General features: G+C 35.0%; 1 protein-coding gene across 9 annotated transcripts in view; it reads right to left on the bottom strand.

The window, feature by feature from the left end:
* The window catches only part of WDR7 (WD repeat domain 7), a 372,036-nt gene that overhangs the window by 157,006 nt on the left and 195,793 nt on the right, over positions 1-19,237 (bottom strand). For all 9 annotated transcript variants that reach the window (XM_060029121.1, XM_060029112.1, XM_060029113.1 and 6 more), the window contains one exon: positions 6,315-6,536. In XM_060029121.1, the coding sequence (XP_059885104.1) occupies positions 6,315-6,536 (222 nt within the window). The remainder of the gene's footprint in view (positions 1-6,314; positions 6,537-19,237) is intronic.

The following is a 19,237-nucleotide window of genomic DNA, read 5'->3' as shown; positions in this document are numbered from 1 at the left end:
GATTTGGAAGACAAGTGTTCAAGTCCAGGCCTGACACTGTTTAGCAGTATGATGTTAAAACGTTTGACCTATGCCTTCAATTTACTGTCTGCAAGAAGAAAGTTTAATTCAACTTCATCAATGTTCAGTGAGTACTGAGCAAAGCTTCAGTGTCCTCATCTGATAAATGGTAATAGTGTTTAATTGATATGTTTTGAAGATTAAATAAGATAATACATGTAAAGAGCATAGCAAAATGCCTGGCACAGAGTAAACGCTCAGGAATCAGCTATTATTAATGTGCCTCATGTTGGATAAAATATCTGTCTTGCAGGGTAACAAGAGATACATATGGACTTGGAATAGACGGTGTGTTAAATAAATGGTGGTACCTCTCTCCACGTCTGTGGACATAAGGGGGAGGTGGGACACACAGGAATGAGTAACATGCTGAGCAGAAGCCTGGAGAGGCTGCCCATCTCCTCCCCTCCACGATGGAAGCAATCACTCCCCAAGCTCATGCTGCTGTTCATGGCTGAAAAGACTCAGCTGATTCCTTCTGTGGGATTTGCCCCAGGATGAAAAGAGCTGCCTCACCCAAGATCACACCCCTTCCTCAGGGCACCGCAGACCCAATGACTGAATGACATGGGACTTAAAGGCTGAGGCCTTAGACTCAATTCAGGACAAGTCCAAAGTCTATCCCAGCTCCAGAGTTCCCAAGGTCACTGAAGCTTTCTAGGCAATTGAAATGCAATTCAACTTCTCCCTCTGCCCAACCCTGCCTCTTTCACTCCCTCAAGGTACTGATCCCAAGGATACTCCCACACACAAGTCTGTCTCAGAGTTGGCTGCCTAGGGAAGTGAGTTACGACACTTGCCCAAAGTCAGAAAGCTAATGAGAGATCAAAATGTGACCTACTACAGATGCGCCAGCGTCATTCCACAATTATAAAATGAGCAGAAGAGACCAAATGAAAGAACGAACCAAAAGACCTAGAAGGTAACATTATAAATAATTCCCTAAGATATTCTAACAATGCCTCATTTGTGGATTGGAATAAAAATTAAGGAAGGTCCCTATTGAAGTTGAGTTGATGAGACACAAGAAAGCATCCATCCCTACATGGAGAGGAAACTGGGAAGATGAAGAAGGGAAATTTCCTGGGATGTTTTCCATTTCACTTCAGAAGCAGAGACTAATTGGACCGAAAGGGGCTTTAAAGACAGAACAGTTCCTGCTCTTTCTTTTATACAAGAGGAAACTGCAACCCAGAGGGTCGCTTTGCTTCCCAAGAGTACAAGGTCACAGAGTAGCCTGGTCCAGGCCTCTTAATCTCCAGAGTCCTTCAGCTTTGTCTTCAATATGTAATTTTGACACTTTATGTAAAATGTAACACCCACAAAAGATTCATATATATTCCAACATAAGTATAAAACGTATTATAAAACTACGTATGACTTTTGAATTAGGCATCAGTGTCTCTCCCTGCCCTCCCCATCAATGTGGATAACTGGAATTTGACTACATTATGAGTTTTCACAGAATGGCTTTACGAGGAAGGCTAGAACTCCAGCAATTAAACTTCAAAAAATATTGTATCTTAATGGCCTTATCTCAGAATGAGGATAATAATTATTATCTCATTCAATAGGATGCCATAAAGACTAAATATTTAATGGAAGCAATACATTCTAAATGCCACATAAACAAATACCATAGCGATACATACAGTAACTTCTGGCAGGTTAACATTATAGCAGGTTAATATTACACAGAACTCATTGAAAAGAGCCCAAGTAACACACAGAACATTTAGACATCTGACTGTTTCCAATCAAGAGAGCAAGATGTGGGACTTCCCTGGTGGTCCAGTGGTTGGGACTCCTTGCTCCCAATGCAGGGGGCATGGGTTCAATCCCTGGTCAGGGAACTAAGATCCCACATGCCCCATGGCACAGCCAAAAAATTTTAAAAATAAAATAAAATAAACCATCTACAGATTTCAAATAATCAAAAAAATTTTTTAAAAAGAGAGCAAGATTTAAACTGATAAACATAAATTTAATCAAGACATCCCAATTCTTAAAAATCCCCATGGTACGCAAATCTACCACCAAGGAATCTAAGACCTTTGAGGGAAATAAAGGACAATGGGATGGAAGTTAAAAGAAACTCAGGGGCTTCCCTGGTGGCACTGTGGGTGAGAGTCCACCTGCCGATGCAGGGGACACGGGTTTGTGCCCCGGTCCGGGAAGATCCCACATGCCGCGGAGCGGCTGGGCCCATGAGCCATGGCCGCTGAGCCTGCGCGTCCGGAGCCTGTGCTCCGCAATGGCAGAGGCCACAACAGTGAAGGGCCCGCGTACCGCAAAAAAACAAAACAAACAAACAAACAAAAAAAAGAAACTCAGGAGATCTTGAAAATACTTTAAAATTATTAAAATAAAATAGGGCAACCATAATAAGAGGAAAATAACACGGACATTTTATACATTTTGAACTTGTTCCAATAGGTACTATATTATTCATTTTTATATATGATTTCTGCTTGCTAAGAAACCTCTCAGAATCTATCTTTTGTTACAATGAATTATAAATATTATTTGCTAAGAAACATTACCTTCTGCCCTATCTACATCTACATTCTTTATCCAAAGTGCTCAAAGAACAAACTTGATTCCAAAAGCCTTCACTATTTTAAATGTTTGGGTAAATTTTATTTCCCTTGCCTGGGAAAGTTGAGGTAGCCCCAGGCAAAAGTCCCTCCATAGCACAGCTCAGCCCAGGGTTTCCATCATGTCAGAAATAGGCTTTGGGACCCCTTTACTGTAGTTCAGCTCCCTGAATTTTAATAAACCAGAGAGCAATACTAAGACCCTTTGGTTCTTTTATCAATTCCTAGGGCTTCTTTGAAAAATCTCTATTTCTACTGTGCTATATAGCTTTTAAAAAATTGCCTCTTTTCAACTAACCCATTTCCTCTTTTTCTAGTTACAGCAGTAACAATTTGCAGATGAAACTATAAGTCAAAAGAAAAGACCTACAGAAGCAAATTCATGAATATCAGAATTTCATATAAAGATAAACTGTGGTTAGAAAACAGACGATAACAGTATTAGTCTAGATAACTAAGGTGTAAACTAATCTGCCTAGCAACCAACCAATGGCTTGGATGAAAATCAGTCAGCGATTCATTAATTTACGATGTTCCTACATTTATATACAGATACTAAGATAATAAGCTATATGAAAATTCCAGAGAAACAACATTTATGTTTACTTTCCTTGCAGGAAAATATAAAATACAAATGAATGCTGTTGAAATATTATATAAAACATGTTGGACTAAATCAGTAGCCTTCAAAATAAGTAATCCCTTCAAAAGGGAGCATCTTAAAACTTTTCAAGGAACACATAGTTTTGTAAGCACACGTAGTTTTAAGGCACAGTTAGTTTAAAGGAATTGATTTTGGGATGCTAAATATGCAAATTAACACCTTCACTAAAACTGTGAGAGTAGAAATTTTCTCTCTTCAAGGAAAATAATCAAGGATGTAAGATTTCTGACATTTAAAGGAAAGTCTGTCATGCAGTTTTTTTAATGGATGATTATGGATATCAAACAGTTATGCCGAATATTCTACTGAATATATTTAAAAGAACAATAGTTTTATTTTTAAATGTCAATATTCACAATAGCCTCAAAATTATATCTTTCGCAAATGTTTAAACTTACTATTAAAAAGTTTTAGCTGTCACACTATGGAGAACAGTATGGAGGTTCCTTAAAAAACTAAAAATGGAACTACCATACGACCCAGCAATCCCACTACTGGGCATATACCCGAGAAAACCATAATTTGAAAAGAGTCATGTACTACAATGTTCACTGCAGCTCTGTTTACAATAGCCAGGACATGGAAGCAACCTAAGTGTCCATCGACAGATGAATGGATAAAGATGTGTCACATATATACTATGGAATATTACTCAGCCATAAAAAGAAATGAAATTGAGTTATTTGTAGTGAGGTGGATGGACCTAGAGTCTGTCATACAGAGTGAAGTAAGTCAGAAAGAGAAAAACAAATACCGTATGCTAACACATATGTATAGAATCTAAAAAAAAAAAAAAAAAGATTCTCACGAACCTAGGGGCAGGACAGGAATAAAGACACAGACATAGAGAATGGACTTGAGGACATGGAGAGGGGGAAGGGTAAGCTGGGACAAAGTGAGAGAGTGGCATGGACATATATACACTACCAAATGTAAAACAGATAGCTAGTGGGAAGCAGCTGCATAGCACAGGGAGATCAGCTCGGTGCTTTGTGACCACCTAGAGGGGTGGGATAGGGAGGGTGGGAGGGAGACGCAAGAGGGAGGAGATATGGGGGTATATGTATACATATAGCTGATTCACTTTGTTATAAAACAGGAACTAACACACCATTGTAAAGCAATTATACTCCAATAAAGATGTTAAAAAAACAAAAACATTTTAGCTGTCAATATAAAAATGTGCAAGGGATTAACATTTCTTGATACTCATTAGAGAGATGGTGAGCAAAAAAGTTTGAAAGCCACTGGACTAAATCATGTCAAGGTTTCACTAACCTCTAGTATTCTAATGTCAAGATTCTAAATAAGGCTCTCTCTATATAAGTCCTAGGCTATCTGGAGTGACACAGAAAGGTTGGGCCCATTAAAGAGCCCTTGGTAGAGAAGGTGAGATTTGAGCAGGGTTTTATGAATGGAAAACAGGGAACCTGAAGAACCTGGGAAAAGATGAAGAGGCCTCTGCAGGAGAGGGGAAGTGGATGTGCCCGGGGGAAAATGGGAAGAGCGTGGGTTTTCAGGTCTCAAGAAGCTTGAGTTCAAATTCAGGTTTTACTACATTTTGGCTGAGCTACTTTGAAGAAATCTTCATTTCTATTTTGATGATCAAACGAAGAGACAGAAAATAAATTTTTAAGTTATAAACTAACAGCACATGTTAGTCATTAAACCCTTTTCCGCAGAAACCATTGAGCAGTAGCAGTTTACACAATGGTCAAAAGCATGAGCTCTAGAACCAACAGCGTGTGTTAAGAGAAAAACTGCCATTTCCTGGAGGAAGGATCTCAGCCAGGTTAACGAAACCTTATGTGTAAAATGGATATAATTGAGGAACAGCCCACTTGATAGGGTTATTGTGAGGATTAAGTGAGTTAGTGCATGTAAAGAGCTTAAAATCATGCTCAAAAGAATTACGTGGTTGCTTTATTATTGTTGGTGGTGGTATTCCTATTATTACTCCCTGATTCTCAATGTCAAACAGAGATCAAGAGATTACCAACCACTAATACGTATTTGTTGGATTAAGAATCTAAAAAGGGGTTGGGGTCTGGTGGGGAGGGAGGATAGGCAGGCCGCTAAGTCTGTAGGAGGGCTTTAATAATAAAGCCGCCAAAATGGCTCCCTGGTTTCTCCGGAAAAGTATGTGACAATGATCTGGTGAACTTCTCTGCTGTCATAACTAACAAAGTAGCCTATATCTTTTCCCCTTGCTTAAAAGCCAAAACCCCAAAAGAACACACTGCAATTTACGCTACAAAGAATATCTTGATATAATCGGTAGGATTATATTTGGTAGTTAAGATGGCACATTTATTAGAAATGATTCTGCAATATGGTAGGTACAGTCTGTCCTTACCTAAGGGAGTTCTGACACTAAAGGACCAAAAGACCTCATTATAAAATACCCTTACCTATTATTAACATACCAACCACAGAACCAAAAGTAGCAATATGACACAAACCCTTTGAGCTCTGAATGTAATTTTTTAGTCATTATTGGAATAATTTTATTGGAATACTTTTTAAATTACAAAAGTAATTCGTAGTTCCTCATTCACATTCTTTAAAATACATATATATATATTTATACACACACACACACACACACACACACACACACTTTTTAAAAAATAAAAAATTGGTTCTCCACCCCTGACTTTTCAAATCACATTCAGGACAAGATGCATAGTTTTTCAGAAATTATTTTAGAAGTTAGAAGTTTTGGCTAAAGTCTTGACCAAAATGTGGAAACACAAAGCTCAGAAATGTGTTATTTTAAGAAAAGCATTTAAAAGACCATGTTTTAACTTTTAAAAAGAAGTCCCAGAACTATAACTACAGGGTAATGTGCCAAATAGATTGTGCTGCTTTCCAATGTCATTTAAGCATTCTATCTGAGCTAAAACTCAGGATATGTTCAATATTCTGAGATTTTGTTAACAGGTAATATGTACTGAGAAGCAATAGATCGGCATTAGGAATTTTTAACTTACAAGTATGTCTGGCCAGTGAGTAGTTGGATCCACCACTAGTCAAACCAAATCCCTCAGGAATTTGACTAGAGCTTCGAGGTCTGGTCAGCAGTTTAGGAGGTTCAATTTCTGCACCAAATTCAGCTCCTATTACTCCTAGTAAAACAATAGCAGTAGCTTGCTTTCGTCTTTCCTCATAAGATGTGGAAATTTTTTTCATTTGTGGGACACCTGATAAGCAACCTGAAAACCAAAACATAAGAATAGAAATTAAAAGACTATCAATACATATGATAAGAAACACATTCCAGATTGGTCACTCAGGAATGAACAGGCTTTTCAACAAATGGCACTGGGACAACTGGTTTTCCATGTGCAAAAGAATGAAATTGGATTTCTACCTCTCACCATGTAAGAAAATCAACTCAAAATGGATTACAGTCCTAAATATAAGAGCTAAAACTAAATAACTTACAGAAAAAAAAAGAGAGGTATATTTTTTCATGATCTTGGGTTACACGATGATTTCTTAGATATTATAGCAAAAGCATGAGTAATTAAAAATTTTTTTTAAATTGAACTTCAGTATTAAAAACTTTTGAGCTCCAAATGACATAATTAGGAAAGTAAAAAGAACATACAGACTGAGAGAAAATATTGCAAATTATATATCTAATAAGGGATTGTATCCAGAATACTTAAGGACCTCTTCTTACAACTCAATATTTAGAAAATCCAACTTTTAAAATGAGCAACCAATTTAAATAGATATTTCTCCAAAGATATATGAATGGCCAATATGCATATTAAAGCTGCTCAACATCACTGGTCCTTAGAAAAATGGAAATCGAAACCACAGTGAGATACCACTTCACATCTACTAGAATGGCTGCAATTAAAAGGACCGACCATGACATGTATTACTGAGTCTGTACAGAAATTGAATCTCTCATGCATTGCTGGTGGCAATGTACAATGATACAACTATTAATACTTTGGAAAATAGTTTGGCAGTTAGAGTTATAACATATGGCCCAGCAATCCCACTCCTAGGTATCTACCCAAGAGGAGTGAAAACAAACGTACACATAAAGACTTGTACATGAATGTCCATAGCAGCATTATTCATAAGAGCCAAAAAGTAGAAACAACTCAAAAGTCCATCAGCTGATAAACGTCTAAACAAAATGTGCTACACCCATCCAATAAAATATTATTCAGCGATAAAAAGGTTCTTTTTTTCCTTTTGTCATTCTATACTACTGCAAGTAAGGCAGGGAATGACAAAAGGGTAAGCTAAATAGGTACTGAAACAAGAGGCCTTTGTACAGCAAGCTGAAGACTTTTAACTTTAGGCTAATGGAAAGCCACTGAACAATTCTGTATAAACTGGTTACTTGAGATTTATTGTCAGAAAGCTTATGATAGCAGTAGTATGGGAGGGGGACTGTGAGGTAAAGCAAGACTGGTGTCAAGTAGAAGCAAAAGACGGCTCATGCAATGGTCAAGTGGAAAACAGTGAGCACCAGTGGTGGCAGAATTCACGATTCATTCCATCAGCTACTCAGTCATTCAGCATATAAGGACCAAAGATGGAGTGTGTGCATGGCATTATGCAAATATGAACTAATGAATTGATACAGGATGAATTAAGATGAATTAATAGGGATAAGAAAAGCAAAGTCCCTGTCCTCATTGAATTTAGAGGCAACTAAACAGGAATTAGAAATGTAAAGGTGAAAAATCAATGAGAACTTTATGGTCTAAGAGAACAGTACGTGTAAGAACCTAAAGCAAAAAGAATTTGTTGATTTCTATTGCAAGAGTAGGCCATGGGGCTGGAGTGCTACAAGCAAGAAGGGAATGGTAGAACGTGAGGCGACAGTCAGGAAAGGGGCAAATCATAGATGACTCTACTGGTCATATTCGCATTGTTCAATCCTTTGAACAACGGAATTTAGGGTTTTAGAAAAACACTCTGAGCGTGTACGAAGAATGCTGGAAATGAGATGAGCAATAAACAGGGTACTGTAGAAATGAAAGTGAGAGATTCAGGTTGGTTTGGTGTTGGGATGTTAAATAGGAGATGCAGAGAAGTGGATGGCTTCCGGATCCTGGTGAGGTCTGGGTAGTTGATAGAAACACTACAGAAAGATATTTGGTGTCATGCTCTGAACCCTTTAAAAAATCCTCATTAACTAAAACAAAAGTAAAACAAAATTTTTAAAACCCTTGCAAGAGAGGTAAGTCTGGCCCTTCCAGAAGCCAAATTAAAAAAAAAAAAAATACCTAGAGCACAAGGCTTCTTAGTATACTTAAATTCCATTTATTTAGCTGTGCTGAGAGACAGAATAGGATGTGGGCAAGAAGACCCAGCTGAATCTAAGAAATGGAAATGGAAAGATATTACAAAGATGTGAAGAGTTGGAAAGGAATCATTGAGTAAAAAAGTGGCATTAAAGCTCTTAAGGAAAAATGGGCGATTAGTTATCTAGGAAGCTGAGGTGGTAACGTCAAAGAGTAGTTACTGTTTATTTGAATTCCAAGAAAATTTTGGTGCGATTGAGAACGAAAAAGATTTGCTCTTGTTGTTGCTATAGTTTCTTAGCTTCTGCATGTCACATTTTATTGTTTAAAAAAAAAAGTTAGTTTAGGAAAATTGCCATTAGTTTTAAAGCATGTATAGAAAGACAAAATCTGAAATGAGACAACAGAAAATAGATCCATCTTTAAAAATATTCTAATTCTTTCATGTAAAATTTTAGCTATTATTTTCCTAATTTGCTTTATTGTGTTTGGTGTATTTCAAATTACATGCAGACAACTTTATAATAATGTTCCCCCAATGTTATAAAATTATTTTATAACTTCCAAAGTCATATTTCATGAATTAACATCTCTTGTAAAAAGCTTCAATTAAAATGTTTAAGAATATTTCAGTTACATAAGACAAATCTTCCAATCTGATACCATAGTATGCATTTCTGTCTCTTCATGGATATTTTTTCTAACTTTTTAAAGACAAACAGGAAATGTTAGTAAAAGTATTAGCATGTATACGTGAGTACAGATTCAAAGTATGACACTGATCTGTGATAGTTTATAGTAACCAAAGGGGGAAAACACCCTAAAAGCTTAACCATACTAAAAAGGAAGAAAAATCAATAATCACTGCCTCTGTGTTTAGAAGGATGAAAATAGACCCTAATTCTAGACAAAGTGATATTTAACAGTTTGATAATCTATACCTCAGCACATGCATTTAAAACCAACTTTATTTCTGTACAGGAACAGACACAAGGAGTAAGAGCTCTGGGCGACTACATCTAGATTCCTGTAGTACATATTTTATTCTTTACATAGTCTTCTTGAAACAGGAAGCCAACCAAGCTCACCTCCCCCCTTGTCTCAGCAAGAGCATGCTCCATAACAATAGTTCAAAGGAAAGCTCTATTCTGCAGTTGCACTGATTGTTCTGTCAGCTGACCTCTGCAGAGGGGAATTGCTAACCACTGCCTTGCTCCTTAGCTGACAAATGAATGATCGCAGCTCCATCTATTTTCACTATGGCTGCCTCTAGCCCAGGTGCTCAGACAGAGAGCCCGGTGTGACATCTTAGATCAAGATGAATTGGCACAAACTCCTGATCCAAGATTGTTTTATACCATTTAATTTAGTTTCTTCCCCTGCTTGGATGAGCACAGCTCTGGTTATGGATTTCTATTCTAATGTACTGAAGCAGGCCCTGAAAGAAGCCAATGAAGCAGCTGCTGGAGCAAGGGACTGCAGGGAAACTGATCAATAGGCAAGGCATTGACCCCAGCCGGTCAGCCTCTGCAACAGCCATGCTCGAAGGGGGAGGGGGCACGGAGCACACATGGGCTGCTTCCAGTAGGAAATTAAACAACAGGGGCATTTGGAGAGCTCCACCTCCACCCTGGTCCCCCTCCTCCTCTACGTTCCTTTTGTTTAATTACCTCAATCTTGTCCTAACTCCCACTTCCTGGGAAGGAATTAAGACTTTAGGGAAGTTTTAATAATGTCCTTTAAAACTGCCATTTGTAAATTTTATTCTTAAGCTAATAGAAAGAATCATAACAGGTGCCCTCTGCTAAGTGGCCAAAATATGAAATCTTAATTAGCTGTCAAGTGCATCTCTTGGTGTAACTTAAAGTTTGGCATGTGCACAAGCTCATAAGAACACTGTCCAACTGGCTATGAACACTACTGATGTTGAAATTCTATGGTATGTAATTTTTATCAGTGCTCAGGGCTGAAAAGATGATAGCTCTTTGTTAACATGGAAAGAAGTAAGAACAAGAAAAGGATCCCCTAAAAGAGACACTGACTGATTAGTAAATGTATAAGGTGACAGATGCCCATCCCTGCTACTATTCTAACAACAACACAGCAATTTCTGATTCTTTATTTTTTTTCAAATTTGGAAACATTTAAAATTATTGGCTTCGCCTGTGTTTTCTCCTAAATAATACAAGATATACACAATTAGCTGCAATGTTTTCCTACAAATAAACTGACAACCAAATAGGAGATTCTGAGATATTAAAAATAAGATAATTCTGCAAAAGTAGATCTTTCTACAGTTTCATTCATCTCATGAAAATTTGGTGTTTTTTCACAGAGACATGCCTCCGTTTAATCATGCTAAAGGGTGACACGGAGATCCATTTTCCTGACAGGACGGTTGATCACCCTATCACAGTAAGAAAATTAATACCTTCAACTAGCCCTGTGTGGAAAACAGAAGCTACCTGCAATGGTAAAGGACATAAATGTTCTAAATTTGAAGTTGCAGACAGAATACTTGTTCTGTGTGAAAATAATGTTTCCTCATTATTGGGTTACTTTAAACAAAATATGAGCCTTTGATTTTATTAAAACAACCATTTAATTCATACAGTGTTCCTCAAAAGTACATAATTGTCTTTAGATTTAGCATAAATGACCCTAGCTTTCCAGGAGCAGGAGTAAATCCTTTACTTACAGCTTAACTAGAACACAGGTAAAATGTTTGAGAAGTTTAAGCTATTTAAAGGGCTGCGAGATATTGATTACTTCATTTAAAAAGCAGTCAGAGAGTGCAACCAAGAGGTCAAGATAAATTTAACAGTTTGAAGCACTTTACTAAATAACTCTAAAGATCATGTTAATTGGCTTTGTGCAGTTCCAGGGTAAAATTAATTTTATCCTAGCTTACAATAAAAGGATTAAAAGACATATTAAGTTCTTCAGTTTTAACTGGAATAGGAATCAATGGATTTGAATTAAGGCTAAGGGCGGTTTTATGAGAGATGGCCTACCAGCAGATACTTTATATCTGCTATTAGCCATATATTGATGGAGCTCTGTTATTGTATTAGGTATTAAAACCTTAGAGAAGAATATTCCACCAATTACTACTCTGAGAATATACTTTAAGAATTGGGTGATTTGATCTGGAAATATTGCCGTCAAAAATTTGATTCTTTGTTTAGGATTCAGTATCAGAATGCTTTTTATAGCTGACTTATCTATGTTACAATGTCTATAATTCTAGTAAAAATTAATGAAATGATGTAAAGTCCATCACAATTCACTTCGAGATTATAACTATATTTAAAACTGTATTACAAGCATTATCATTAAGGTTTTTTAAACCAAAACATTCCATTCAGATTAATTTTAGCACACCAACTTTATGCTAGAAATTCCTGGCAATAATAGAGTCCAAGAGACACTCATAATGATACAAATATTTCCTGCATTTGATATAAATTTCAATATACTCTAAAACATCACTCTCAAAATTCAGAAATGTCTATTTATTATAGTAAAATGGAAGTACAATTTTAAATGTTTTTTCTTCACTCTTTCATTATTTAACAATATGTTTTGGAACTATATAATAGAAAAATAAATTGCTTTTACTATGAGCTGCCTAGCAAAGCAAAAAATACAATTCATAGTTAATAGGTATATGTGTTAATATATTATTAAATAACTGGCTTTGTAAGACTTTATAGGAATGACTGGGAAAAAGTAAGTTGCAAGATCTCACAGCAGAAAACTATTCAAAGGGCAGCATGTAAAGACTACTTAAAATAATAATTTGGATGAAGCTAGAAAATAGTTTCTACTGTAGTTCTTTACAACTCTTTTATGTGCAGTAAAGTGTATCTGCTAATATTAGGTTATGATTAATTATTAAAGAACAAAAGTAAATTTAGCAAAGTGAACTTTGTTAACACAGGCAATCTTAAAGACAAAGGAACTTTCAGAATTAAGACACATGATTTACTATTTACAGTGTGAAGCTCTACAAATATTAGCCAATAAAAGTACAAAAAATTTCTTTCTTTTTTCAGACCAGTAAAATATTCTTCCAAATTTTCATTTTTATCTGTTTCTCTTTTCTCAGCCCCATTGACATTTTAAACGTGATGGGGTATTATCAGCAGATATTAGGAAAAACATATATAAAATTGTATATTAGGTAAAGATGAGTTTAAATAGTACAGGACAGTGAAATATGTCAAATGAAAATATATTTTAATACATTTCGGAACTTAAACAACAGAAGTACCTAAAAGAAATTAGATCTTCAAATGTGAGTTGAGTTCTAACTGTTTCTCACATGTACTTTAATAAAAATAATTTCTACTTACTTCTGACTGACTACTATCTAAATTAATATACCTAGTTGCCTAATGGAATATTAATTTATTTTTAAGATATGCCTTTTAAATAATTATACTGTGCTAATCAAAAACATTAATTTTACAAATACATATACACATTGGTGTACATAATTATATGCACACACATTAAGTATACAACATTCTTAGCTTTAGTGTCTTGATACCCTGAGCTAAAAGCTAAAATTTTGAAATTTTAAAATCTATGTTTTAATCTATGTTTTAAATCATAATGAGAAAAATGTTGGCCCTCGGTGGCATTTTCACAGTTGTAAATAAATTGTTTCCACATGTTTAGCCAGAGCATTCCCCATACCTATTGGCTGCTGCTCTTAGGGTTGCTTAAGACTGGATAAAGTACAATGCCATAAAAATGTCAAATTTTACTCCATATGTAATTGTAATCTTCCAAATAAGCTTTATTAACAATAGTTAAGGACTCCCCTGGTGGCGCAGTGGTTAAGAATCCGCCTGCCAATGCAAGGGACACAGGTTCGAGCCCTGGCCCAGGAAGATCCCACATGCCACGGAGCGACTAAGCCCGCACACCACAACTACTGAGCCTGCTCTCTAGAGCCCGCGAGCCACAACTACTGAGCCCCTGTGCCACAACTACTGAAGCCCGCGCACCTAGACTCCGTGCTCCACAACAAGAGAAGCCACCGCAATGAGATGCCCGTGCACTGCAGCAAAGAGTAGCCCCCCGCTCACCGCAACTTGAGAAAGCCCACTCACAGCCACGAAGACCCAATGCAGCCAAAAAAATAAATAAAAATAAATAAATGTATTAAAAAAAACACAATATTTAAAATAAGGAAAAATCTTTTGATATTAATTTATTTTTAAGACAATTTGGTCTTAAAATGGTATAGTATTCCACTAATTAGATTTAAGTTTCCAATATACCAGTTTTCAGTTGAATACTTCAAAGATGAATTTGTTAAATGGAAATATAAAAAGACATAGATTGGTGACAATCAGCATGTGAAAAAGAACTCAAAGATGTCACTCTCTTTTGTGGTGAATGCAGGTTTCATAAGCTCACAAAGAGAATCTGAGTCTATGCCGTTGAAAACTTATGTAATTAAGTTCCCTTTCTTAAGCCACGTGCTTTTATATGAATATTATATTATTTTCACTTTTGTTGACACAACTTAGAACACTGAAAAATCTTCCATTTTTTACAAAATGTGGCAAATAAATTTTGATAATATGGAAAAACAATAAAATGGCAGATGGTTATATGGCCAACATGTAAATTTCTACCTGTGTTTCTGATGTAAATAAAATAAAATAAAACATGAAAGTTTTTGAATCTTCCTCTCTACCTCCTTGGGAAAAACAGATGTACTGATTAAAAATGACAATCATGGGGAACTTCAACATTTATTTCTAAACTCTCATATTATTACCAAAGCTAGTATATGTTGTGTAGAATACTCTCACTCCGCCGTCAGCATAAGCGTTCCCTCCACTGCATTAAAAATATTTTTTAGTTGCTTTGTGACACATCTGCCAGTGCTTTCCTCACACCTACTGACGGGGCACATGGAAGCTGCTCCCCAAACGTATGAGGCTTTTGCTGTTTTTGGTGCTGCTGCTCTATCCGCACGCCACCGCCCCACCGCCCCGCACCCCGACTTGAAAACTGAAGTAAACAAACATGCTATTAATTTGTATGCATGCTCGATGGCCCCCTGCTGGACCATAATAGGTTCTGCAAATGCATACATCTTTCTATGGCTGCTGATTAAGCCATTTTAAAATAATGCCTCTCGCACATAGATGTATTGTGTGTGTGTGTGTGCATTTCAGAAAATACCTCACATCTATTTTCTACAAAATCAGATAAAAGCAGAAGAAATGCACACTCCAAAATGATGCTCTTTTGCAAAGGGAATTTAATATTATCACTGTCTTAGGGGTATGTCAATTATTTTGAAAATTAGAAACCTTAAGCTTTGAGAGCAACTTGTATGTTTTTAGAGCAGTTCTTGTAACAATTTCTTATTCTTAACACAGACAAGTTCTACACCCATGTTCCACGATCTGCATTATCTTATTTTTCTCCTTATTCTCTACCTGACCATCAAAAAAATCTAATTGTTTCCTTTTCCTTTTCCTTTTAGTGCGAACATCCTCAGTTTGGAAGAAAACTGGATTTTAAAAATTCCAAATATCTATCTAAGGCATGTATGTAATCAGGAATCTTGTAGCTAATAATTATCAAGAATAATGTTCAATTCTTGGTTCACTTTACCTTTCAAGGGTGAATCTGAGATACAGGTCAAGTTTTAAAAACCACGAATTTTAACATTAAGAAGACCATTATTAGCTTTTTCATGAGGAAAGAAATATTTCAGAAATAGTGGTTAGTGGCTTGTAAAATTAGATAAATCTGAAAACATAGCAAATAATTCTCAATTTTTTTCATACAGTTAATGTTCAGAAAAAGGCAATTTCTGCAATGAGATTTACTTACAATACTGAAATAGACATGATGATGTATTTCTTTAAAAGATCAAATGGAACACATGAGACAACATTTGGTGGACTCTTAGAATACACTCTATGAAGATTTTATACCTGTGTGTTACAGCACATGGAGAAATAAACTGTTACACCTGAGGTCACTTTTATTCAAAAAATGACAAATCATTTACTGGACTCACTTGAAAAATATTTTCAACTAGGTAATTTCTATCAACTCAGTGATATAAAAGCAGATGAAAAGGGATAACTGCCTTGTTCTACCTTTAAGAAGTTAACACATAATCTGTTCATTTATAAGAAGTATTTGTAGTATTCATAGTTTTGAATTAAATATACATTTGGTCACAATAATGAAACAATGACAAGTAACTGAAAGTTACCATTTTTTAAAATGTTTGTTTAAAGTAAATTAGAACTTCTAAGGGATTTCTTGCTTTTATTTTTCTCAGTAGGTTACTTTATAACATTTCTACAATTTTGAGAAATAATCTTCTTATTCACATGTTATTTTTTCTTCTGCCTTCTTCACTATAAGTGTTAAGCAGGCGTAATGAATGCATAGTCAGGGGTAACGTAATATCTTGGGAATTAATGGCCACACCTTTGAAGTAACAGATGTAGGAAAAGTTGTGGTGGTTAAGCCAAAAGTAAAGTTTTATAGTAAAGACTTTAATAACCTAGTCCACATTTAGCAGAAATGTAGCAGAAATACTAAAGATTTTATCTTTTCTTAAAGCATCCTGTGTGTTAGTAAAATTTGATAGAGATTAACATACAATTCCTAACAACTAAATATCGAAATTTAAAGGAAAAATATTTTTAAATTTAAAGGAGAAATAAAATAAGAAGAGAAAGAGAAAAGTAAAGAAATTTAAAGGAGAAATAAAAAGGTCAAAGACATTTTCAACTTTTAATTTACTAATCATATTAATAAATGATCAAAAAAGCAAAGCTTTGAAAAAGAAAAAAGCAAATAAGTACAAGTTAACTAAGCATTTGTGCTAACAGTCTAAAAGCCATTGACAAAATAAGCCACAGCCTCAAACTGTTAAGAGTATACTCATTGTTAGCCCAAACCTACAGAAAAAATAGACCATCTATAGCCAAAGGAATACAGATGTGTATAAATGACATATTAGCCCATTTTTTCAAGGAGATTTCTACGTCGCTTCAGAGAGCCTTGAAGAAAAAGAAAACCTGAATTGCTTAGATAGCTACAGAGGACTTTCATTTCTGCTCTCTTTACACTTTTATGCTTTCATCATTTTTTTAAGCTACATATGAATTATGTGTCTTTTAAATTATTATAGATAATTTAAAAATTATTTTACATTTCCTCGTTTTGTGACGGGGATAACTAGTCTATCAAATTGACTCTAGTTGTTATTTGGCAAATGCTTTGGTCACAGACCTTTTTTCTGTTTACATGATTCCTTTTATTATGTACCTTCTCAAATAAGCATGTAACTGTTTTATGTGATTTCCTATTAATTAGTAAATTCTACTTGTAATTTGGATCTGAGTTATCTATCTTGCACATATCAAACTAAAACAGCCTTTGAGCCTTGAATTTTTACAAAATCCTTCCAACGTTTAACTGAAAAGAGCTAAGCATATACACCTAGGCATCCCGGATATGGAAGTCATTGATTAGTTACAACTATGGATTGGGAAAAGCTTCCACTCCTTAACTGAACACTGAGAGCAAAATTTAATGTTTACCTATGCATCTATGTGATCAGATACTCAGGTTTTTAAGATGTCATGCTATTTTAAAAGACTGTTTTTTAAAAAAATCTGCTCCTGTTTCATGACAATACATAATCATTTCCTCAAAATTCTGCCCGACTTGCTCAAATCATTAGGTTACTCAGGAGTTGTGAAGAGATAGCTTTATAATCTTCTCTTATCTTAACTCATCTTTTATTAAGACAGATACTTCCATATGTAAAAACCTAGAAAATACATGTATATTGATGTTTTAGGCTTATAATTTTTCTCAAATAAAACTGTTTCTCCTATCAGCAAAAGAAAAATTGAATATTTTTTCTAATATTTTATACAATGTTTTTGATTTCTACAAAACATTGTTATAATGACATAATTATATGCTACTACAATCACTTTCCAAATTCCTTTACAAAAACAGATAAACCATTAAGAATTTAAGAGGAAAAGAAAACACACCAGAAGTAGCATGTGTAAAAACATCTCCTAGGTCCAAGATTAGATGACTGTTAATGGGAAATTTCAGAATTTTAGAGGAAAAGGAGATCACAGAGCTCTTCAAACCAAACCTACCCATATTTTATAGATAAGGAAGGTCAAGTAGGTTAATTGTTCAAGTGACAAGGTAAAGGGCACAAAGAGAGTGGGCACTCATGGCAACATCATTCCAGCTCGAGCTCTAGAATCTTCAAAGACTGTTAAGTTAGTGTTTTGTTGCATAGAAACTAGTTAATATTTGACATCTGCTCCAAGATAAATCTATATTAGGTATCCTCAAATGCTGCATAATTCAAAACATTTCTTAAAAAATAACAAGAAAACAATATTTATAATTAGAAAAAAAGTCAAAATAAGTTTTAGTCTACTATCTAATAATGTTATATTTATTTTCTACTGGGGCTGTCTATAAAAAATGTAAAAATTTGGGGGAAGCTATTCTATTAAGCATATGAAGCAACTACATTAAATTGGATTTTATATGGAATATATACATATATATGGCATATTGAAGCATACTAAAAAAATACAAAGTACTAAGCAACTGTTACCCTGTTGAATAGCAGATTATTTTAATATTTGGTTTCTGAATAGTAATAATGTTTATGCTCAGTATATGGAGGAAAACACTAATTAAAAATATAACTTTAAGTTTTAGTTACCTCTACCTAAGCCTCCATGTCAGTTAATGTCTACTATAAGCTCACATGCACAAATATTTTCCAAACTCACATACTAAACGCCAAATATTGCAAATAAGTTCGTGATCATTTCCAAAGTTTGTGTCGTAATATCAGAGAATAGCTTAGGGTCTCCATAAGGGTTAAGACAATCATTTTCTACTGCATACTAGTGCTATTCTAAGCCGATAGTGTGTTTAAATCCACACCAATGAAATCAATACAGCACTGTTCTATTCAAGGTGAGACCAAATAAACCTGTCTGAAGCTTTGAGAAATAGGCTTTGCAGTATACTTTGAGTGCTAAATGCCTTTCAGTCCAGAGATCTGTCATTAAATAATCATTAGCCATCATTCACTCTTCCTAAAAAGCTTAACATCTAAACTTGTTCAGCATCCACTAAAGCATTAGTATAGACTACCAAGTAAGTACTCATTAGCACTCAGGGATGTCTCAACCACTCTGTTTAACCATGCACTGTCTTATCTAAAAATACTCCCAAATATTAATACATATTTACCATTAGATTAGAGGGTGATTTATTCAAATGATTAGTAAAAAGGACATCAATATAGTGATCAGCCTCTTTTGGATAACATGGCATAACCCACAGAGTTACTATCAATGCTTTCCTGTCTGATCTATCCAAATAAAATCTGATGTCTTTCCTAGCATTCAGCACCATATATAATTCACCATCACATAAAATTAAGTTAATCACAACAGAGAATTCATCAGGAAGTAATCTTGGCTTTGATCCTGAAAGTATTTTAAAATAATGCTTCTTTTATCAGTGCTATTCATATCTCTTTCAATATATGATCATCTCAATTGCAGAGTATCAACTAT

This window comes from Delphinus delphis, chromosome 13 (genome assembly GCF_949987515.2).
Source record: "Delphinus delphis chromosome 13, mDelDel1.2, whole genome shotgun sequence".
Classification (NCBI taxonomy): Eukaryota; Metazoa; Chordata; class Mammalia; order Artiodactyla; family Delphinidae; genus Delphinus; species Delphinus delphis.
Note: the sequence above shows the minus strand (reverse complement) of the source record. Positions and strands in the feature narration are given on the sequence as shown.